Consider the following 25037-nt stretch of genomic DNA (forward strand, 5'->3'; position numbering starts at 1 on the left):
TCCGAGTCTCCGTGACTCGGTGATCACAGCGCGCACACCGCGCGCCCTGCAGGGTGCACGCGGTGTGCGTGCATAGGGGAGGACGTCATATGACGTCCTCCCGGAGATTGAGGTCCGCGCTGTAGCCGTCATTCGGCTATGGCCCGGACCTCAAGTGGTTAAAGACGATCTACACCCTGAAAACAAAAGCCAGCAGCTACAAATACTGTAGCTGCTGACTTTAAAAAAAAAAAAAAAAAAAAAAAAAAACCACACACACTTACCTGTTCCTGGATCCAGCAATGTCCTCACCCTACCAGACTCTTTGCTGGTGTTGTGTCGAGAAGTGCCCGCTATCAAGAAGTGCCCAGGTTGTACTGCGCATGCGCCGTACGGAACAGAACAGCTGATTTTCCCATCAGCTAATGTGACGGCGAGACTGTACCTGCGCACAATAGCCGACAGAATAATTTTTACTGTCAGAGTGGCTGTGATTGATGGTGCAGTGAGGCTGCAATTGAGGGTTTTTTTTTTAAAGAATTTTTCAGTTTGTTTGCGCCCCCCCAAAAATTTTGAGCACCAGCCGCCACTGATGTAAACCCACTCTCATCCTTTCTAAACTACTGCCATAGTGGTTATCTATAAGGAGATACATGCAACCTGTCAAATGTCTCCCCTCTGTCTGTTATGAGACCCGAAAAACTGCAGATTCTGTGGGCGGGTCTGTTGTCTGGAGCTCAGTGGGTGGAGTTGTGATGTCAGTAGACTCCCCACCCACCTCTACACTCCCCTTGTTAATATGCATTTTCTCCTGTGTATTTCTTACACTGAAATTCCGCTATGATCTCCAACATCCAGTCAAAACCCAGAAAAGTCACCACATGACTTCAGCATGCCCAATCATGCTGAGGTGTTGAGCAGCCAATCCTGGGAGAGCTGGAAAAGAAAGGAGGAGGGGATCTGAAGCACACAGAATGTCTCTCTCAGACTCCTGCATGAGATATGTAAATCACCTGTCACTCTTAGCAAGAGGAAAATACTGACTACTATTTCTCTGTGTGTCAGTTTTTATTTTACTGAAAAAATAAAAGAGGATTTCTCAGAGCTGGGTTAACTCTTTGTGGCAAGACTGGGCACAGATGACATGAAATCCTACAAGGCGCAAGCCTTAATAAAAAAAAAAAAAAAAAAAAATTTTAGGTTTACATCCGCTTTAACCACTTGCATTCCTGGCCAATTCTGACACTTCTCTCCTACATGTAAAAATCATAATTTTTTTGCTAGAAAATTACTCAGAACCCCCAAACATTTTATGTTTTTTATGGCAGAGACCCTAGGGAATAAAATAGTGGTCATTGCAACTTTTTATCTCGCATGGTATTTGCGCAGCAATTTTTCAAATGCAATTTTCAACAACAAACAGTTTCATGCATAAAAAAAAAAAAAAAAAAAACACAACAGTTACGTTAGCCCAATTGTTTTGCATAACGTGAAAGATGTTACGCTGAGTAAATAGATACCTGACATGTCACGCTTTAAAATTGCGCACACTCGTGGAATGGCGCCAAACTTCGGTACTTAAAAATCCCCCATAGGCAACGCTTGAAAATTTTTACAGGGGAGGTCTAGCGCTAGAATTATCGCTCTTACGTTTGTGGCAATACCTCACATGTGTGGTTTCAATGCCATTTACATACGTGGGCGCGACCTACGTAGGCGTTCACTTCTGCGCCCGAGCACGCGGGGGGGAGCTTTTAAAAAAAAATTTTTTTGTGTTTATTTTACTTTTATTTTTCTATTTTGATGCTTTCTTTTTATATATTTTTTGTAAACATCCCTTGTAATAGGAATAAGGCATGGCAGGTCCTCTTTACAGCAAGACCTGGGGTCTATAAGTCCCCAGATCTCTCCTCTAGGCTGGGAAGCCTGAAATAAATAAATAAAAACGATCCTGGCTTCTCAGCCGAGGCAGCGGCATATTTTCAAATGCAGATTCCGGGTGTGACGTCATAACATCGCGCCCTGCCTCCAAAAGGTCATAGAGCCTCCTGTGGACCATCTGGCCCGCCGCATTCTCAACTTGCAATGGTCAACTTCCAGCACCAGTCGATTCTTTCTCCAGCTCGCCGATTATACGGGCAAGCTGGTAGAAGCACCAGAGGGCTGTAAGAACGATCAATCGGTTGAACAGCCGCTTTGATTGTTCTTACGGTCCAGGGAATCACCAGCTGTAAAAGAAGATATCTGAATGATGCCTGTAACTGCAGGCATCATTCGGATATCACCGCTCAAAGTCTGTAACATCATATGACGGCGTGCGGGCGGGAAGTGGTTAAAGGAGAAGTATGGCTAAAGCTTTTTATGGCTACACTTCTTCTGTAGGTCACAGGAGTGCAGTTAATTCTCTGTTAAAGCCTGTTGTCGGCTTATATCACAGAGCCGGGTCCAGGCTCTGAGAAGATACGGACCATATGGTTGGGATCTGCCCAGAAGCCTGGACCAACAGCTGGCTCAGAGTCTCACCCAAGCCACGAGAGGTTAAGCCAGCCGCTCCCGCCCTCCACAGCCCAGCACTTTAGTGAGCACTGGAGGGGCAGAGCAGAAAGCTAATCAAGTGACAGACAGTTAGCAGCTCTCTGGAGGCTGAAGACCAAGAGCTGAGTGCTTGGCAGTGTTTGATCGTTCAGTTCTCGGTCTTAGAGGCAGTGATGGACAGATACAGCTGGGATTGGTGCTGCAGCCATCTAGGCGAGTATGATTTATTTACTTTTATTTGTGATTTCTACACTTCTCTTTTAAGTAAATTCTAACAATACATTTATTTAAATTCTAAGTTTATTCTATTGAAATATCCATCTACCCAAAACAAAGATTTTAGGTCAGGTTCAAAGGTCGCTAAAGTCCTCAAAGGATCTAAAAATTCAATGCATCAAAGTTGTTACACAGGTGGACTCTTCTATCTGGATGGACTATGCCTTCAAAACTCAACTATTCCTACAAAAGCTGGGATGCTTAACTTACTTTTAAGTTTATCAATGCTCGGTCCATGGAGCGTCAGGACATCAACTTTGATCACTTTTTTCTTCTTTAAGACCATCTTTAAGTTCAGTATCTCTGTGAAAAAAAAGAAAATATACATTGACAAACCATTTTAGCATAACCAACCCTTCTTAGGTTCCCATAGTGAGTGGCCTCCTATGGTCAATGTGCCAAGAGGCAGCAACTTGGCACAGGAGGTAGAAGACAGCAAGGACCAATGTAGTAGCAGCAGCTACTACAGTGTTTCCCTGCTTCCACAGGGACTGTGGTGTGCATACGTGCGGTTACAGGGAAGGGAATGCATCCATTGCCTATGATTGGCTGTTGGCTTTGACAGCTTCCCGACAGGACAGCTCAGGTGGGGCTCAGAGTTGCGTAGAAACACACTTGAGCTGGTTACTATGCCCTTACTCCCCCCCCCCCCCCGGCTTGGGATCCGGAAGAGACAGTGAGGACCACCGCAGCAGCGCTGACTATTAGTGATTCTCTGCTTCCACAGGGATCAGTCGGGTGTGCATTTTGCACACTATATTGTCAAAAGTATTGGGATGTCTGCCTTTACACGCAAATTAACCTTAAGTACTTCAAATCCGCGCTATAGCCGAATGACAGCTACAGTGCAGACCTACTTTGCCTGGAGTACGTCTAATGACGTCCTCCGTGCCCGAGCGGCCTTCACACCCCCTGCAGGGTGCGCGCTCTGTGATCAGCGAGTCTATGAGACTCGGCTGATCACAGATCGGAGTAAGGGGTCGATCCCAACCCCTTACCACATGATCAGCTGTCAGCCAATGACAGCTAATCACGTGATGTAAACAGAGCCGGTAATGAGCTATTTTTTCTCCTTGCGCTGACAGTGTGAGGAGAAAAAAAAAAAAGCCGATCACCAGCGACTCTCAGAGGTACATCGGTCCCGATCAAGGAGAGCTCTCGCCAGCTCATCTGTGCCCACCTGTGCCACCTACCAGTGTCACCTACCAGTGCACAATAATGCCGCCTACCAGTGCTCAGCAGCGTCGCCTACCAGTGCCCATCAGTGCCACCTTATCTGTGCCCATCAGTACCGCCTTATCTGTGCCCATCAGTACCGCCTTATCTGTGCCCATCAGTGGCCATCAGTGCCGCCTATCAGTGCCCACCAGTGCCGCCTCATCAACACATATCAATGAAGGAAAAAAATTACCTGTTTGCAAAATTTTATAACAAACTATGAAGCATGATTTTTTTTTTCCCAAAATTTCCACTTTTTTTTGTTTGTTCAGCAAAAAATAAAAACCCTAGTTTTGATTAAATACCACCAAAAGAAAGCTCTATTTGTGTGAAAAAAATGATAAAAATTAAATTTGGGTACAGTGTTGTATGACCGCTCCATGGTCATTCACAGTGTGACATCGCTGAAAGCTGAAAAATGGTCTGGGCAGGAGGGGTGTTTAAGTGCCCAATAAGCAAGTGGTTAAAGGCATCCCAGTCTTAGGGTTCAATATTGAGTTGGCCCACCCCTTTCAGCTATAACAGCACCGACATGCGACTTTGAAATTGTGCAATTTCAGATGAAGTCGCACAATTTCAAGGCGGTTCAATGTGAGCGAAGGGCTTAGTACGTTTCTGCATGCGTGTTTGCAATGCGTTTCCAAAGCATTTTTCTATAATAATTCTTTCCTTTATTTCTACGTACTTTCTTTAGTAAGACCCCTTTCACACTGGGGTACTTTTCAGGCATTTAAGCGCTAAAAATAGCGCACGTAAAGCACCTGAAAAGCGCCTCTCATGCCTCCACAGTCTAAAAGGTAGTGCTTGCCATATTTTTTTTCAGCGCTGGGAAAATGCAATGCTACGCGCTGGTGTGAACTTATTTATAGGGAGCCATTATTTTTGTTTGCCAAGTGTTGGGAATGCGCTCACAAACGCACCCCGGCGATTCTAGTGTGAAGGAACCCTTACACTCTTTTCACACTGGGGCGGTGTGGGCGTTAGTGGTAAAGTGCTGCTAGTTTTAGCGGGGCTTTATCGCGGTTACAGCAGCACTTTTCGGCCTCTAGTGGGGCGCTTTTAACCCCTGCTAGCAGCCAAAGGGTTAATACCCTGCTAGCAGCCGAAAAGAGCCGCTAAAAACTAGTGGCACTTTACCGCTAAAGCCCCAATGAGAAAGAGGTCTAAGGGTTCCTTCACACTAGAATGGCTGAGGTGCTTTGTGAGCGCATTCTCAACACATGGCAAACATAAATAACGTTTCCCTATGAATAAAGGTCACACCAGCGCACAGCATTGCATTTTCCTAGCGCTGAAAAAAAATATGGCAAGCACTACTTTTTTTTTTTTTCCAGCGCAATGCCATCAAATGCACACAAACACGCATAAACGCAACACACCGCACGGCAAAACAACGCAATGTGTGTAAAATGCACGCCAACGCATTACAACACATTATAAAAACTGCAACGCACATGCATCCACATGCATTTGTGGTGCATTTGCACGCTTTTAGGTGCGTTTGTGTGAATCTGCTGTGCGTTCCTGCGCCAAAAAATGCAGCACGCTGTACTTTTTTTTTTTTTTCCACGCACAAATGAAAGCACTGCAGTGGTGTATACTAGGCTCATTGGAATGCATTCATTTTTACTGTATACATGTTTGCGCTGCGTTTAAAAACGTAAATGTTGTGTAAATGGGTTTTCTACCGCTCCCCCAGTGCTCCCCCATACATACAAGGACTGTACATGTCAGTCACACACACAGTACATGTAATTTCAAAGTGCAAGAGCTAAACATAAGGAAATCCCACCTATACACCCAGCAACAGCTGCATTACAAGAAGCCCCCCTGAGTAACTATGTCCTTCACTTCCTATACCTAGTACAGGATGACCCATCCTCCCACAATACTCATTTTACCTGTCTATGTCTCTGCAGTTCCCCCGAGCTCTGCTCACCATGTGCAGGAAGTCAGGAGTCAGCTACATGTCAATGCAACCAGCCCCCCCTGCTTTAGCAGAAAACTTACCTAGCGCCGGCAAAGTATGTCTACATAATCAGCATAGGGCGGCCATTTTCTAGAAGCACAAATCCAGGCAAAGCTAGTGAGCCGTCGCCACAAAAATGGCACCTGAGCCGGAGACAAAGCTGGAACGCAAGACATACCAAGCGTATATAGCAAGCTGTATCAGAAATACATTCTTTAATTTGTTAGTTGTTACTTTGCATATTACTTTTGTTTTTGACCACTTCAGTTTTGGAAAATGTACCCCTCCTTCATGACCAGGCCATTTGTTTGCGATATGGCGTTGCATTACTTTAACTGACATTTGTGCATCCTTCCCCTCCCCCCACAAATAGAGCTTTCTTTTGGTGGTATTTGATAACCTCTGCGTTTATGTTTTGTACTATAAAGATAAAATAGATTCTGATTAAAAAAAAAAAACAATATTTTTTACATTTTGCTAGAAAATGTATCCAATAAAAATGTAAAAAGTCAAGTTTCGTCATCAAGTTAGGCCAATATGTATTCTGCTACATTTTTTTGGTATAAAAAATCCCAATATGTGTACATTTATTGGTTTGCTCAAAAGTTATAGCGTTTACAAACTATGGGATATTTTTATGGAATATTTATTTATTTTTACTAGTAATGGCAGCGATCAGCGACTTATAGCGGGACTGCGATATTGCAGCGGACAAATCGGACACTAACTGACACTTTTGACACTTTTTTTGGGGAAACCAGTGACACTAATACAGGCACTCCCCGGGTTACAAACAAGATAGGGACTGTAGTTTGTTCTTAAAGTGGAGTTCCACCCATTTAAAGTCAGCAGCTACAAAAAGTGTATCAGCTGACTTTTAATAATCACACACTCTCCTGTTCCACGGTCCAGGCGGGCGCACAAAGCCTCGCTCCTCTCCCTCTCCTCTCTGCGGCGCCGACATTCTAACTGTGGGCACCCGGCTGTGGCTTCACAGCTGGGAGCGCACTGCGCATGCTCGAGCTGCACTGCGCACTGTGAATGGCCGGGCAATCTTCTGGGACCTGTGACGTGTCCCAGAAGATTGCAGGGAGGGAGGGGGGAGAGGTGATCTTCCTTCTGATGCTGCAGAGCCAGGGGAGGAAGTGGGAGCTGGATGCCCCTAAAAGAGGGTATCCGCTCCCCCCCCCCCCCCAAATGTGGCATGTCAGGGGGTCAACATCACTAAAAACGGAAGTTCCATTCTTGGGTGGAACTCCGCTTTCAGTTGAATTTGTTTGTAAGTCAGAACAGGTACATTTTTTTTAACCACTTCACCCCCCGGAAGATTTGGCTGCTCAATGACCAGGCCATTTTTTGCGATACGGCACCGCTTCGCTTTAACTGACAATTGCGCGGTCATGAAAAAACTGACGTCCTTTTTTTCCCACAAATAGAGCTTTCTTTTGGTGGTATTTGATCATCTCTGCGTTTTATTTTTTTTTTTTTGCTATAAACAAAAAAAGAGCGACAATTTTGAAAAAAACACAATTTTTCTTTGTACTTTTTGCTATAATAACTATCCCTAATTTTTTTAAAAAAAAGATAATTTTTTCCCCATTTTAGACCGATATGTATTCTACATATTTTGGTAGTAAAAATCTCAATATTGATTGGTTTGCGCAAAAGTTCTAGCATCTACAAAATAGGGGATAGATTTATGGCATTTTTATTATTATTATTTTTTTTTTACTAGTAATGGCGGCGATCTGCGATTTTTATCAGGACTGCGACATTATGGCGGACACATCAGAAACTTTTGACACATTTTTGGGTCGATTGACAATTATACAGCAATCAGTGCTATAAAAATGCACTGATTACTGTGTACATGTCACTGGCAGGGAAGGGGATACCACTAGGTGGCGATCAAGGGGTTAACTGTGTTCCCTAGTGTGTGTTCTAACTGTGGTAGATGGGACTGACTATAGGAGATGACAAGGGTGTTGGAGTGTGACCCTCAGAGGATCCTGGTACTCCCTTGGATGTATGGAGGCAACCACTGCCTGACTGTGGAGCTTTGAAGACAATGCTGTTGGCGTTTGCCTCATGGTTCTTATTTTTGCAATATTCCATAATCCACATCCTATTTATGCACTGTTACAGCAGGAGTGGGATCAGAGCCTTAAAAGCCTCTTTCCATGGACGTACCTGTGCGGGCGCGCTCCTGAGTCCCGCTGGTGCTCCATTGACACAGGCAGTGGGACCAGGCCCCGCCCCCACTGCCCAATGAGAACAGAGACAGTGGCTGGAGCCCCTGGGCTCGCGCACATCGCTGAATCGGATGGGCTCAGGTAACAAAAAGGGGGGCTCTGGGGGGCAGCTGCAGCAAAGAAGATTTTTCACAAAACCTTGAGACTTTGCAATCACTTTAAACTAAGACAGATAGAAATTCTTATCTTAAAGCGAAGTTCCACCCAAAAATGGAACTTCCGCTTTTTGGAATCCTCCCCCCCTCCGGAGTCAAATTTGGCACCTTTCATGGGGGAGCAGATACCTGTCTAATCCAGTATTTGCTCCCACTTCCGGGCATAGATAGCCGCAGTATCCGCAGATATCTACGCCATGTCCGGCCCCTCCTCCATCCCCCTCCCCACTGTATTCTGGGAGACACTCAGGTCCCAGAAGACAGCAGGGACCAGTGAGAGGACACACAGCGCGAGTCGCGTATGCGCAGTAGGGAACCAGGCTGTGAAGCCGCAAGGCTTCACTTCCTGATTCCCTTACCGAAGATGGCGGCGCCTCCACACGAGAGCCGAGGGACAGATCGGCTTCGGGTGCCAGACTTTGCGGGCGCCCTGGACAGGTAAGTGTCCGTATTTTAAAAGTCAGCAGCTGCAGTATTTGTAGCTGCTGACTTTTAAAAAAAAAAAAATTTGGTGCAACTCCGCTTTAAAGTGTTTGTTACCCCAGAATTTCATATTCCTGATATGTGCCTGCTATCCTGTTCTCTTTGTATTGCTTCCTTTGTTGGATCTCCCTGGTGTTCCAGCCAGTCCCTCTGCTTTCCTATCAAAAATTGACCACACTGGGCAGCAGAACACACTGTGGTCAGTTATCTAGCTATGCTGGGAACTCAGTGTTCCTCCAATGATAAGACTTGTCCTGACACGCCCCCCCCGCTGCACAGCCTGTCACTGGGAAGCTCAGTGTGCTGCTGCTTCTCCTCCCCCAGCTCTTATGTATCTGAGAACAGAGGGAACAGAGTTTATGTGATCATTTATAAATAAATGGAACAAAAGGTACTTATATTTTTTTATATATATATATATATATATATATATATATATATATATATATATATATATATATATATATATATATATATATATATACACAAATGTTTTGTCTTTCATTACTATTTTAAACTGAATGGGTTGGGTTTTTTTTAAGGTGAACGTTTACAATCACAGTATTAGCAGTGGTAGATATTATTCAGAATTGATTTCAACAATACAAATAGAAATTAATTGCATATGGAGGTGCTGTGGAACTGTTGGAAGGGGAATTTTCATTAGAAGAAGGCTAAAGTACATACATAGAAAATACTAAAGGGCTTTGATGACTAACAAAAAGTATCTATTTTCTCAATCATTATTTATTTTTATACTTATTTTTAATTTGTATTTTATTTTCAGTACAAATAATAAAGGACTATGACCACTAATGAAAAAAAAAAATACAGGGGCAGATTGAGAAAATTGATACTTTTTTTATAAACAAAAAGCAGTCCAAATCGTATACATACACAAAAACAGTACAGACCCATAAAACACTGTAGTGTAGGAAGTATCATTACAGATAAGGCCAGTATGACACAATTGCAACTGTCTTTTTCCATAAATTGAGGAGATTTATACTTTTATCAGTGGTCATAGTCCTTCACATTTGTTAAAAAAAAAAAAAAAAGTAAACATAAAAGTACAGGGGTGGACTGAGAAAATGGATACTTTTCATCAGTGGTCATAGTCCTTTATAAACAAAAAAACAAAAAGTGAAGCGCTAAGCTAATGATTGTGTAAAAAATATATAGGTAGCAATCATGTAAGATCAAAACCCCATTCAAATTCTACATATAAACGTGATCATAATCCTCATATTTACGCACAAACCATCAAATATGAGTCATAGTACAAAGAAAATGTATATGTGATATAATTGTGCAAAAATGTAATTATTATTAAAAAATGTAATTATTATTAAAAAATGTAATTATTATTTTGGCTCATTCACATGGGTGGCCAGGGGGTGGTAAAAGCAGATTTTACTACTTCCAAACCTTCCACCTAAATACATAAATGCAGTAGCTCAAGAACCAAATGGCATATTGTATTCAGCTATAGCGCCTCGAAACGCAACCCATTTAAGTGAATGGGGCCACGTTGCAACCACGTGCAGTGCAAACATATCACCTACTCACCACCTATCAAATGTCTTCTGAAAAGCTATCCACTACAGGTTGCTTTCCAGTAGGGAGGCAATATTAGCCACGTGTTAACGAGCCCTTTGTAAAAATAAAAAAAATGAAAATATAAAAACTTAAGATAGAATTACAGGGGCTAAAAAAAAAAAAATATATATATATATATATATATATATATATATATATATATATATATATATATAATTTTTTGTGTTTTTTAGTACAAATAATAAAGGACTATGACCACTGATGAACAATATCAATTTTCATGTTCTATGCAATTCTATGAAAATTTTGAACGTCCTTATGCTCGAGGTGATTGTAGTCGTATTAGTGCACTTGTGACAGAGTACTGTCCGTGATACTTTTTTTATTTGCACTACCATACAATTTTTCAAATTCTATTGTATTGAAATTATTATTTTATAAAGATTTTTTAAATGATTTTCAAGTTAGTGCAAATAAGAAAAGTATCATGGACTACTATTACTCATTTGAACGTCCATATGATAATCTGACAGCAGGTGGCGCTGTTGTACAAGGGAAATGCTGCCTGCGCAGAACTTTTCAAACTTTCTGTTACTTTCTGCAGTGCAGTGTGTGCCTCTCTCCCTCCTGTATGAATAAGTAGAGGAACACGTCTCTAATTAGGGGAATCCCGTCTCCAATGCAAACAGAGATTTTTCCATCAATACAAATCCTGGAGGGCTCTGTCAGTTAATATTCCACTTTGAGCCAGTTTTTCCTCCTCTGCTGACGTCCCCCATCACTGAGCACTCAGCTCCCCCCATGCTGCCAGCACTGAGAGCCAGCCAGGGCCGGGCTGTACATGGGAATCACCGAGCTGCATCCATCCCCTGCCTGCCCCTGACACCCACTGCCTGCCCCTGACACCCTCTGTCTGCCCCTGACATCCACTGACACCCTCTGTCTGCCCCTGACACCCACTGACACCCTCTGTCTGCCCCTGACACCCACTGACACCCTCTGTCTGCCCCTGACACCCACTGCCTGCCCCTGACACCCCCTGTCTGCCCCTGACAACCACTGACACCCTCTTCCTGCCCCTGACACCCTCTGCCTTCCCTTGACACCCACTAACACCCTCTGCCTGCCCTTGACACCATCTGCTTGTCCCTGACACCCTCTGCCTGCTCCTGCCTGGATGGGACATTGCTGGTCACACTGAGGACTCTGCTGGGGATCTACATCCAGAAGTCCCGGAGTCTGCTCCTAGTCCAGGTACTGCCATGGCATCTCTGCAGCCAACTCTTTGTAGATGGAATAAAGCTTTGGCAACCTGTGGATCCCCAGCTGTGGTAGGACTAAAAGTCCCAGCATTGCATTTGAGCCACTGCATGGCTGGGACTTGTAGTCCTCCACCACATTACAGCTGAGAGCCATGGGCTGCCCCCATATCCAGTACAAGAATAGTTACCTGAAATATATAATGTAATGCTATGGGATGTTGTAATATATGACATTTATTTTCTCATTGTTACATGGTATATGGTTACTATGTAATATTAGCTTAGCGTATATTTCTCTCTCTCTCTCTCTCTCTCTCTCTCTCTCTCTCTCTCTCTCTCTCTCTCTCTCTCTCTCTCTCTTTATATATATATATATACTATTTATATTTCTAAAATATCTAATATATATTTACTATTTATATTTGTTATATATCTAACATATATATTTATTATTCTATACTAAGTATACTTCGTATTATATATATTTACTATTTATATTTGTAATATATTTAACAGATATATTTATTATTTATACTCACTATGGGGTTGATTTACTAAAGGCGAATACACTTTGCACTTGGAAGTGCAGTCGCTTTAGATCTGAGGGGAAGATCTGAAGTGAGGGGAAGCTCTGCTGATTTTATCATCTAATCACGTACAAAAGCAAAAATGCTGTTTTTTATTTTCCTTGTATGTCCCCCTCAGATCTACAGCGACTGAACTTCCAAGTGCACTTGTAGTGCAAAGTGGATTTGCCTTTAGTAAATAAACCTCTATATATACTTCTTATGATATATTTACTATCTTTTATACTCTTTTTTTTTAAATATGTCTTATTATCCATTTACTATATACAATATACCGTACATTTGTTGTTAAATGTATTATATACCTTTTCAACGTATTTACTACAGTGTATATATGTATATGCTATTATTATGTACTTTATATACTGTATGTCTTATTGTATGTTTTACTCTTTCTCTCTCTCTCATTTTATATTTAATATATATTTATATATTATGTATGTGTATATATATATATATATATATATATATATATATATATATATATATATTATATAAATATGCAGTAAATAATATATACTATACTGCATCAATATAAAATAGCATCCCCCCCCCCTATTTCTAGCAGTGCATATACAGTCATACGCCTGGCATCAAGCTCATGGAACCTTTGACTTTTCATTGTTGATACTGATTTGTGCAACAAATTCAGGTTCTTGATTACGGCACTTTTAGTGTAAGGGCTTGTCAGCACTAACAGCTGCATTGTAACGCGTGCGCTGGTGTGCTCTTTGTAATACACCGTGCCGATATGCTGATTATAGTGCAGCGCATTGTCCCCCCCTTTTTTTTTTAAGAATGTCACAAATGATATGACATTCATGTTTATGAATGAAATGTTGCGATGCAGTGTAGTGCATCATGAAACTGCAGTTAAAAAAAAGTAGTGCACGTCCTACTTTTTATCAGCGCACACCAGCGCAGCGCAGTCGTGTGAACAGAACCTATAGGACACAGTCTTGCACAGCCCAGCGCACCAGGTGTGAATAGGCCCTAAGACACTATTGTGACCAATCCATAAAGAGACATCGCCATTTCCATGATAAGGAAAGTGGGGGGTAAATAAATCCTCATCCACGTTCGAGGAGATTGATTTTGTCCATGTGTAATAATTGTGTTGCATCTTGGAATTTGTTCTGCAACAAAGTTTGTCTTTAAGTTCCTCTAGAACTAATATTTGATACACTTCCATTGCATCTACAAGGGGCCATACCATGTAGAATTTGTGCATATTTGCACCCCCCACCCCCCACCCCCTAGGAGCCACAGGTGCTGTTTTCTCAGATACCCCCATATACTCACAGCCCTCCATAGACTTTGACAGGGGCTGGACGCTGCACCTGTGCCTCCAAAATTCCGGGAGGAATGTACTGCAGCTAGATGTCCCTGTGTGCATGGGCCTTAGAGGCATATATTATAAAGCAGTGAATGTGACATGCAGTGCCAAGCCAGGCTCATCTAGAGCCCAGGGCGAACATGCCAAACTGTGCCCCCCCCCCCCCCCAAGATGTATGAGCATTATGTGTCAGCAAACCCCCCCCCCCCAAAAAAAAAAAATGAGCACTAATCCGCATGCTTACCCCATAAGCATAAATCCCCAGAGTACAAATCTGCCCCCCCTGCTGAAATACCCCCTCCCAGCACAAATCTTTGTCCCCCATTTCCTAAATCCCCCCCCCCCCGCTCCAGCACAAAGGCCTCTCCCCCTAGAATGTCACAAATCCTCTACCCCTCAAATTTCCCCTCCAGGTACACATCCCCCCCCCCCCATTCCAAACCCCTCTCCTAGAACAAATCCACCCCCTAAATTTCCCCTCCTAGCACAAATCCCCATCCCCCACACACAAAAAAATTCCCCTCCTAGCACAAATCTCCTCCCTTCACCATATCACCTATTCTAGCAAAAATCTGCCCCCCAAGCACAAATCCTCTTCCCCCATTCCCCCCTCCCAACACAAATCCCCCTATATCATCACTACTAGCAATTTTTACTCCCTGTCGCCCACCCCCCCCCCAAATTGCCCCACCCAACACAAATCCCCTCCCCCTCACAGCGCCCCCACTTCACATGAAACCACAGTGCCCAGGGTCACCGCCCCCCTCCTGCCCACCCCTTGTCCCGGCCCTGGTGATGTCACTGACATGCACCAATCATCCCATATAGGTGAATCAACTACTGTCATTGAAAATACAGGCACTAGGAAGATTCGCCTGCAGTGAATGTTTGTAAACACTGATGCATCAGCGTATACCTGTGCATGCGCGTCCGGCATATTTTCCGAATGCAGAATTATAGATTTTTTACAAATATAATAAGATTTTTTTTAAAACAAACAATCGATAATTGATGTGTGTCACTTGTTTCCAAGTTCCAGTGATGTCCCAGTGAAATCATTAACTTTCCTCTGGTTAAACATTTGCTAGAGATCGCCACCTTGATAAAAAGGAAAGAAAAAAATTGTAAATCTATTTTTTTTTTTGTATACTACCATGAGAAACGATGGTGGTGTACAGTATATATAGCTAAAAACAGAGACAAGTTTCTTCAGATGCACAATTGTTCTGTGTGAGTAGATATGCATGTTGGATAAAAAAAAGAGTGCAGCTAGGGAGTTAGGGATTCTGCTTAGGATGCAAACTAAAAAAATCATACTGGAAATTAAAATAAAAAGAACAATTAAAGTGATTGTAAATCTCAGACATGAAATGTGAACAAAGCATATCCCTCTATAGTGTGTACTTGTCTCAATCCAGAGCACTAAATGTCAATTCTGTCTGCTGCTTTGTTCCTCTGTTATCAGCATGAGTCGCTTTTGACAAGTTTTCCTGACACCAAGAGAAAAATGGTGACAGATGAGGGAGCTCCAGCTGATTGACAGCCTCAGCTCTGTTCCTGTGTGCTGTATGAAGGGGGTGTGTCCCTTCCCTCCAATCGGCTCTCGGAGCTCTCCTCACTGAGCTCTGCAGAGTGTAACTTCAGCCCTCTGCCCCCTCTTTTGAACTCTGAGATGAGCTTTAAAGTGATTGTAAACTCTCACCTTGTAAAACAACCCTTTCAGTTTAAAATAGAAATGAAAGGTAACACATTTGTGTATAGATATAACAAAAAGTATAAATAACTTTTCCCCCTTTATTATAAGTGATTGCATTACCTCTGTTTTCAGCTGCGTAAAGAGTGTGTGCGTGTGTGTCTCATGCATAATGTGGTTAACATGGTACAGCAGGCACATATCAGCAATATGAAATGTTGGGGTAACATACTATTTCAATAATGTAGAGAAGAGAAGACTGCAGATAAACAGGTACAACTTATATAGTAGGATTTGTTTCATCTCTGTGTATCAGCTGAGGATAGTCCCTTCATGAGGTATACAGTGCCTTGAAAAAGTATTCATAACTCTTAACGTTTTCCACATTTTCTCATGTTACAACCAAAATTGTAAATGTATTTTATTGGGATTTTATGAGATAGACCAACACAAAGTGGCACATAATTGTGAAGTGGAATTAAAATGAAAAATGGTTTTCCAAATTATTTAGTAATAAATATGTGAAAAGTGTGGTGTGCATTTGTATTCAGCCCCCCTGAATCAATACTTTGTAGAACAGCCTTTCACTGCAATTACAGCTGCAAGTCTTTTTGGGGATGTCTCTACCAGCTTTGCACATCGACAGAGTGACTTTTTTGCCCATTCTTCTTTGCAAAATAGCCTTGCCACAGATTCTCAATTGGATTTAGGTCTGGACTTTGACTAGGCCATTCTAACACATGAATATGCTTTGATCTAAACCATTCCATTGTAGCTCTGGCTGTATGTTTATGGTTGTTGTCCTGCTGGAAGGTGAACCTCCGCCCCAGTCTAAAGTCTTTTCCAGACTCTAATGCCGCGTACACACAGTCGGACTTTTCGTCTACAAAAGTCCAACGGACGCTGACGGACTAAAGCTGGCTGGTAATCCGATCGTGTGTGGGCTTCTCCGGACTTTCAACTGACTTTTTCAGCCTCAAATCCGACGGACTTTAGATTTGAAACATGCTTCAAATCTTTCCGACGGACTCGAGTCCGGTCGAAAAATCCGCTCGTCTGTATGCTAGTCTGACGGACAAAAACCCACGCTAGGGCAGCTATTGGTTACTGGCTATCAACTTCCTTATTTTAGTCCGGTGTACGTCATCACGTAAGAATTCGACGGACTTTTGTGTGATCGTGTGTAGGCAAGTCTGTTCGTTAGAAAGTCCGCCGCAAGTCCGTCGAAAGTCCGTCGAAAGTCTGTCGGACAGGCTGTCGGACTTTTGTAGCTGAAAAGTCCGACCGTGGGACACACGGTCGGACTTTTCAGCTACAAAAGTCCGACAGCCTGTCCGACAGACTTTCGACGGACTTTCGACGGACTTGCGGCGGACTTTCTAACGAACAGACTTGCCTACACACGATCACACAAAAGTCCGTCGAATTCTTACGTGATGACGTACACCGGACTAAAATAAGGAAGTTGATAGCCAGTAACCAATAGCTGCCCTAGCGTGGGTTTTTGTCCGTCAGACTAGCATACAGACGAGCGGATTTTTCGACCGGACTCGAGTCCGTCGGAAAGATTTGAAGCATGTTTCAAATCTAAAGTCCGTCGGATTTGAGGCTGAAAAAGTCAGTTGAAAGTCCGGAGAAGCCCACACACGATCGGATTACCAGCCAGCTTTAGTCCGTCAGCGTCCGTTGGACTTTTGTAGACGAAAAGTCCGACCGTGTGTACGCAGCATAACAGGTTTTCTTTTAAGATTGCCCTGTATTTGGCTCCATCCATCTTCCCATCAGCACTAAACCAGCTTCCCTGTCCCTGCTAAAGAAAAGCATCCCCACAACATGATGCTGCCACCACCATGTTTCACAGTAGGGACGGTGTGTTCAGAGTGATGTGCAGTGTTCGTTTTCTGCCACACATAGCAATTTGCTTTTAGGCCAAAAAGTTAAATTTTGGTCTCATCTGACCAGAGCATCTTCTTCCACATGTTTGCTGTGTCCCCCACATGGCTTCTCGCAAACTGCAAACAGGACTTCTTATGGCTTTCTTTCAATAATGGCTTTCTTCTTCCCACTCTTCCATAAAGGCCAGATTTGTGGAGTCCACGACTAATAGTTGTCCTGTGGACAGATTCTCCCACCTGAGCTCCACACTGAAGTTCCTCCAGAGTTACCATTGGCCTCTTGGCTGCTTCTCTGATTAATGCTCTCCTTGCCCGGCCTGTCAGTTTAGGTGGACGGCCATGTCTTGGTAGGTTTGCAGTTGTTCCATAGCAATGATGGATTGAACACTGCTCCGTGAGATGTTCAAAGCTTGGCATAATTTTTTTAGAACCTAATCCTGCTTTAAACTTCTCCACAACTTTATCCCTGACCTGTCTGGTGTGTTCCTTGGTCTTCATGATGCTGTTTGTTCACTAAGGTTCTCTAACAAACTTCTGAGGGCTTCACAGAACAGCTGTATTTATACTGAGACTAAATTACACACAGGTGGACTCTACTAAGTAGGTGACTTCTGAAGGCAATCGGTTCCACTACATTTTAGTTCGGGGTATCAGAGTAAAGGGGGCTGAATACAAATGCACGCCACACTTTTCACATTTTTATTTGTAAAAAAAATGTTGAAAACCATTCATCATTTTCTTTCCACTTCACAATTATGTGCCACTTTGTGTTGGTCGATCACATAAAATCCCAATAAAATACATTTACGTTTTTGGTTGTAACATGACAAAATGTGGACACTTTTAAGGGGTATGAATACTTTTTCAAGGCTCTGTATGTGAGGGTTTACAATCACTAAAGTGGGATTAAACTCCCTTGGTTGATTTTTACCTATAGGTAAGCCTGTAATAAGGCTTTTCTATATGTACAGTAAATATCTCCTAAACATAAACCGTTTTGGAGATATTTACTTGCGAAGCCGCCGGTGACGTCACCGTTGCATGCGCTCTGAAGGAATGGGATACCCATCAGAGTCCTGTGTCATGAACAGCAACTCACGTGTGGAGTGACGTCATCGCAGCTGGTCCAATCAGAGCCCCCCAACCCAGAGGAAGACCGGGTGAAGATGGAAGCCTTCCAGCGGTGCCGCTATAAGGCTTCATTTTAAGGTAAGTTTCACATTATGTGCTAGGATGCGATACATAGTAGCACTTTATAACTTTGCCTTGCAGGTTAAAAAAAAAAAGCTGGCGGTTTACAACCACTTTAAGGCCCTGTTCACACTGTGTTGTGTGTTTGGCATGCTTTCTTGCACTTTTTTTTAGCGTGTTTTCGGAGCAGTGCCATTCATTCGAATGAGCCTCCCTCCGCTCCAAAAACACGCTAAAGAAGGTTTTGCGTCACGCATTTTTTGCGCATGCAAAATGCACCAATGCTAATAGCGGTGCCATTAAGAAATAATGGCACCGCAAGGGCATCATTCGTTGAAGTTTAAGCTGCTTATATTTTTATTATGCTTTCCCTGGTTTTCCCTCTCTCCCCATCAACCTTCTAATGAATATGTAAAGTAAAACCTTTTCATGTTTATTATATACCTTATTCTCAAATGATGATGCTGGACGTCCTCGAGCCAGGAAATGAGGTGGGCTCTGTCTGGCTTGCTGCGGCTCCTAATGCACTCTGTGAGAAGTTCACAGTGTGCAATGAAATCAGATTAAAGGAAGGCTGGAGTTCAGCTTTAAATTTTAAGCAATATTTTGACTCATTTTAAAGTAGAACTTTAATTATACAAAAAAAAATTAACCTGGCAGCATGGAGGGGCTGTGTGACCAATCACCAACCAACAATGCTGCTACATGGGAAGAATGGGAGCTTTACACTTCTCCACACCCATATCTGGAAACTTTTGAAAGCCAGTGGACCTAACAATAGGGGTGGGGCAAAAAGCAGGCAAATGCCGCGTACACACGAGAGGACTTTACAGCAGACTTTGCCCGGCGGACTTTTCGACGGACTTTACGACGGACTTTCCGAATGAACGGACTTGCCTACACACGATCAACCAAAGTCTGTGATGACGTACGACCGGACTAAAACAAGGAAGTTCATAGCCAGTAGCCAATAACTGCCCTAGTGTGGATTTTTGTCCGTCGAACTAGCATACAGACGAGCGGACTTTTCGACCGGACTCGAGTCCATCGGATAGATTTGAAACATGTTTCAAATCTAAGTCTGTCCAACTTTTGAGAAAACAAAGTCCGCTGGAGCCCACACACGATCGAATTTTTCCAACGAAATCCCGTCCACCGGGCAAAGTCTGCCGTAAAGTCCGCTCGTGTGTACGCGGCATAGGAGTTAAAGCCAATAGCAGTGTTCACAGTGCACTACTCTGAAAGATATTTAATGGTTTAGGAATAAACCGAAATAACCTTTTGGTGCGGTCCCACTGACTACAATAGGCGAGTTTGACAGGCGGTGTCACCTGTCAATCTTGGCACGCCGAGTTACAACTGCCGCACCATGATACTTCATGGCAATGTCCTCATCCACCATGTTTGTTTGGAGGTGGGTGATCAAGGGGTGGTAAAAATACTCAGAAATTTGGATTTTCCTCTCAGGTTTGATGACAATGGTCACCAGGATGAATAGAAAAGGTGAATTTCTCTGAGAGGGGCTGTGTAACCCTTTCCCTACACAGTTCAAAACTAAAAACAAAACTAAAAAGAGTTTTGGCTTGAAATACACTTTTAAACCCTGTACATGAAATTCGAAAAATGAAAGCCACACTCCTGCATTAGTTCTTCTTGCCAAAATGACTGCATGCATAGTATCTACACCCAAAAAACTTTTCTTGGTGCATTTCACCACTCATGGCTTGTTCATATCCTTGACAAGTTTCACCACTCCTGGCTAATGATGGCCACACTTCTGTCTTAGTTCTTCTTGCCATAGTTATTACACTGTCAGTAAAATAACTGCACAAATTGTACCTTCATCCCCAAAAAAACACACTTCCTTGACACGTTTCACCACTCCCAAGCCAGGAGTGGTGAAACGCATCAAGGTCATGAACAAGCCTGGAGTGGTGAAATGTGTCAAGGAAGTGTGGTTTTTGGGTGGAGATACTATGTATGCAGTTTAATAAATATGGCAAGAACTAAGAGAGGGGTGTGGGTTCCTTCTCCCCAGGAGGGTTCCAGAGCCAAAGGGGCTGCTGTCCTTGGGCAGCCCATGGACTGTACAGCTGCTCTAGAGGCCTCAGCGGTGTCAGGGCTGAGGGCCTGGATGGACTTTACTTGGAGCTGGTCTCGAGAGGTGCCGTCTCTCTCGCTGGGCCATGTCTGAAGAAAGCTTGAAGGTCACAGCTGTCCTGGGGACTTGTGAGTACTGACCCTAAACTGGTCCCTGTGACTGTATAGTGTTTTGGAAACTGCACTGGGTGCCAGCAGTTGTGCATCACTGCAAGGTAACCAGATGCCAAAAAGATGTGCCCCATGGTCTTCAGCTGGCCTTAGACCAGAGGTCTCCAAACTTACCAAACAAAGGGCCAGATTACTATCTTTCAGGCTTTAGGGGGGGTGGACCAGGGCTAGTGGGATTGGAAAATTCCCCAATGTTATTGGGGGTAAACAATGCCTGACCATTGGTTTTAATGAAACCATTGTTGGTATCAGTGGGAGAAATTGTGCCCCATTTTTGGTGTCTGTGAGAGAAATGGTGCCCTATTGTTGGAATCAGTGGGAGAAATTGTGCCCCATTGTTGGTATCAGTGGGAGAAATGGTGCCCTATTGTTGGTATCAGTGGGAGAAATGGTGCCCCATTGTTGGTGTCAGTGGGAGAAAGGGTCCCCTATTGTTGGAATCAGTGGGAGAAATTGTGCCCCATTGTTGGTGTCAGTGGGAGAAATGGTGCCCCATTGTTGGTGCCAGTGTGAGAAATGGTGCCCCATTGTTGGTGTCAGTGGGAGAAATGGTGCTCCATTGTTGATGTCAGTGGGAGAAATTGTGGGTGTCAGTTGAAAGAATAGTGTCCCAAGGGCCAGATAAAGGCAAACAAAGGGCCACATCCGATCCCCGGGCCACAGTTTGGAGACCACTGCCTTAGGCTGTTCAAGACCCACTATTACTCAAGGAGAAGAACGTCCTCTAAACATTAAGTGCTAATCGTTTTAGAGTATTTCATGCCCTAATACCCTCTCCTGTTAAAGTTTCTATCAGCAGGTTAGAAAGATGAAAGCTGCATTCCTGTATTGGTTCTTCTTGCCAAAATGACTACATACATAGAATCTACACCCAAAAACCACACTTGCTTGACGCGCTTCACCACTCCTGGCTTGTTCTTGTCCTTGACGCTTTTCACCACTCCTGGCGTGTTCATGTTCTTGACGCGTTTCATCACTCCTGGCTTGGAAGTGGTGAAACGCATCAAGCAAGTGCGTGTGTTTTTTTTTGGGTGGAGATACTATGCATGCAGTTATTTTGCTGACATTTTAAAAAATATGGCAAGAAGAACTAAGACAGGAGTGTGGCTATCATCTTTGTATATTCATTGATGGTGATGGGAGACAGGCTGCAGAGGGAGGAGTGGGTGAGATGCTGTGGATCTGGTCTTCACTGTGCATGAGGTCGTCAATGATTTTTTGAATGATATTTTTTTTTAAATCAGAATTGCTATGTTTCTGGGAATTGCAGAGGGGTATGGAAAAAATATGCAATATGGCAAAAATTTGGTAAAATAGGTCATTGCTTTTTTTTTTCCAAGGTGTTATTTCAGACTCTGCCCAAAGAAACAGAAGTTCTTAGTTACTTCTGTCTGAAGGTTTTGATTATTCAGAAACAAACGATTGTAACCACTTGCTTACGCCCAGCTTATAATTTGTCCAGTCGGTTTGAATGCACACCCATGGAAATGACTCTCATTTGCATGACTGGAAGTTGTATGTTCTGAATACGTTAATGGAAAAAGAAAATCCCACCAAAACCTTGCAGATGTTCCTTACATAACGTTGTTTGCTAAAGTCCTTTTGGTACAGAAGGAACTGTGACTAATTCAATGGCAGCTGTTTTCTCACTCCGGGTTCATTGACTCATCTTCTCTAATTCACCATGAATTTACACTTTAAGCCCCCACCAGAATCATACATTATTCCAGCACCTGGCAACTGCATTGATCCACCACGCCGTCCCATGTAAATGAATAACCCTTACCGTTTTACAAGCCTAGAAAACAGCAAAATAAACAACGATATTTTTTTTCTGAAATTTATTTTATTGCCAAAACCAGAGGGAGCATAGTTTATTTTGAAGAATGTGACCCATGTTGGTTGTGGTGAACTCTTCTCCGTTTCCATATGTACGAGTATGTTGATATTGGAATTCACAAATGTTTTTCTTAAGAGTAACGTAAGCGTTCTCAGTACGAAAAAGAGTGCCGATGAACAAGTTTTAGGGATGGCCTCCAAGTCCCAGCATGACTTGGCAGTCAGCTGGCTAAATTCCAGTGAGCCTTCTTTATCTGAAATAAGAATTGTTCATGGTACAGCTTAGCTACCAATCGGATTCAGGTTTTCTGGTGAAAATGACAGTTGCAGAAAAAAAAGATGAGCTTAAAGTGGTGTTCCGGCCGAAATTATACTTTTTAAATAAAAATACCCCTATAATACACAAGCCTAATGTATTCTAGTAAAGTTAGTCTGTAAACTAAGGTCTGTTTTGTTAGTTTATAGGAGTAGTTTGTTATTTTATAAACTTACAGCAGGCCGTGGCCATCTTAAGTGTGGGCATCTGAAGCCAGACTGTATTTCTTCCTGGATCTCATCCTTGCAGATCTCGCATATGCTCAGTGCAGCACAAGCAGTGTAATAGGTTTCAGGTCAGGTTTCCATAGCAACGGCAGTGTCAGAGGAAGTTGCCGCCCCTTCCCAGAAGGCATTGCAAACAGGAAATGTTGCGATGGGCGGCGGCCAGGGAGGAGGAAGTGAAAAATGAATGCAGCAGATATACAGTAGGTGCTGAGAAAAAAAATTTTAAAAAATATCCAATTCGTTTACAGTGCACGGTTTAGTGAGGGATCCCGAAGAGTTGTAAAAGTGGGTGGAACTCCACTTTAATCAGTTGGGGCAGTAGAATTCCCCACCTTGCGCCAACACAAAATATAGGAGTGGGATGCATGCTGGTGACATTATTGTTCTAATATGGCCCCATTGTCCATGTTACACCTTAGCTACCAATCAGATTCAGGTTTTCTGTTGAAAATTACAGTTGCAGGAAAAAAAAAGAATCAGGTTGTTGTGCGCTAAGGATGAGCTTAGGAGGTTAGTTGTCATATGATAGCAGGCCATTGGCTCAATTAGCTGTTGAGAGTAGAATCCCCCACCTTGCGTCTGCATGTGGGATGTTGGTGACATTATTGTCCTAATATGGACCCATGGCCATAATTGCGCAATGAAATGTCTAAATGTGGCTATGTGGGCATATTAGGTCAATGATGTCACCAGCATCCGCGTCCTGCAGCCTCACGCAAACAAAGGGGAAGGGATGCTGGTGACATCATTGACCCTAAATGGCCACAAAGCCATATTTGGTCAATGACTTTGTCCAAATGTGGCCATATTAGGTCAATGATGTCACCAACATCCCTGCCCTGCAGCATCACGTAACCAAGGGGCCGCGATGCTGTTGACATCATTGACCTAATATGGCCCATGGTCATATTTCGTCAATGACTTTGTCCAGATGTGGCCAAATTAGGTCAATGATGTCACCAACATCACTGCAGCATCACGTAACGAAGGGGCCTGGGATGCTGGTGACATCATTGACCTAATATAGCCACATGGCCATGATCGGTCAATGAAATGTCTAAATGTGGCTGTGTGGGCATTATAGGTCAATGATTTCACCAGTACCCCGTCCTGCAGGCTCACTCAACAAAGGGGCTGGGATGCTGATGAGATCATTGACCTAATATGGCCACAGAAGCATTGTGCATGTGTTTTGTACATGCTTTTGTTCACTCCTCATGGGCCCCCAATACACTTCAACACAATAAACAATGCATCTGACCCTTTATCGCACCACATCCGTTCATGTGGTTCAGGGTCAGTAGCATGGATGCTTGTTTAGGACCCATATGAATTGGAATGGGTAGATGCAATTTTGCTATCCCTTTCTATCTCATGACAGCCAACATCCAAATCCAGCTACTTGGTCACCCTTCTCTGATGTCAAATTAGATTAGTTCCGAGTCATCAGTGCCGGGTTCGTAATTGAGAGAAATGCCGCAAGAATGGGGGTTTGGCTGGAGATGGTATGAGGCTCATTTATCAACTATTACTATGATGCGTGTTAAAAAAATGTTCGAAAATCTGCCCTAGTCCTCTGTATTATAGGATCTACTTTAGTTATTTTTTTCTTTTGGTGTAAATGGAACTGCAACACCTATAAGGCTGATTTCATACTGCTGTGCTTTGCTGCATATTTACTTGCTAAAAACGTAAGAAAAACGCAATAAAAATATTTTCCTTTATATCCTATGGGACTCTTCATACCACTGTGCTGCGTATTGAAAAGTCCTGCATGCTGCATCTTTGGTGCGCTTTTCAAAACCACACCAAAAGTGCAACCCCCCAATGGAAATTAACGGAAGACTCACCCAAAATGCAAAAAAAAATAGAATTTTTTGCGTCACATGTCCATGTTTCACAGGTGCATGCTGGGAGTCAGGCACTCACAAAATGCACTGGAAACGCACCAGTAATGCATCAAAAACGCATGTGCATTTTTAATGTACAGTGC

At 43.1% G+C, this 25037-nt stretch overlaps 2 protein-coding genes across 6 annotated transcripts in view; one reads left to right on the forward strand and one right to left on the reverse strand.

Annotated features, from left to right (window-relative positions):
• Positions 1-6020, reverse strand: part of THADA (THADA armadillo repeat containing) — a 904047-nt gene extending 898027 nt beyond the window's left edge. For 4 of the 5 annotated variants that reach the window (XR_012244018.1, XM_073628459.1, XM_073628461.1 and 1 more), the window contains exons 1-2: positions 5910-6020; positions 3001-3093 (exon numbers count right to left, since the gene is read on the reverse strand). Coding sequence is in view for 4 of the 5 variants with exons in the window: in XM_073628459.1 (XP_073484560.1) it covers positions 3001-3076 (76 nt within the window). In the remaining variant the exon portion in view is untranslated. The remainder of the gene's footprint in view (positions 1-3000; positions 3094-5909) is intronic. The other variant, XM_073628460.1, reaches the window with a different exon arrangement.
• Positions 6021-11033: 5013 nt separating this feature from the next.
• PLEKHH2 (pleckstrin homology, MyTH4 and FERM domain containing H2) overlaps positions 11034-25037 on the forward strand; it is a 219621-nt gene continuing 205617 nt past the window's right edge. Inside the window, exon 1 of the mRNA XM_073628463.1 lies at positions 11034-11681. The gene's annotated coding sequence lies outside the window, so the exon portion shown is untranslated. The remainder of the gene's footprint in view (positions 11682-25037) is intronic.

This window comes from Aquarana catesbeiana, linkage group LG04 (assembly GCF_042186555.1).
Source record: "Aquarana catesbeiana isolate 2022-GZ linkage group LG04, ASM4218655v1, whole genome shotgun sequence".
Taxonomy (NCBI): domain Eukaryota; kingdom Metazoa; phylum Chordata; class Amphibia; order Anura; family Ranidae; genus Aquarana; species Aquarana catesbeiana.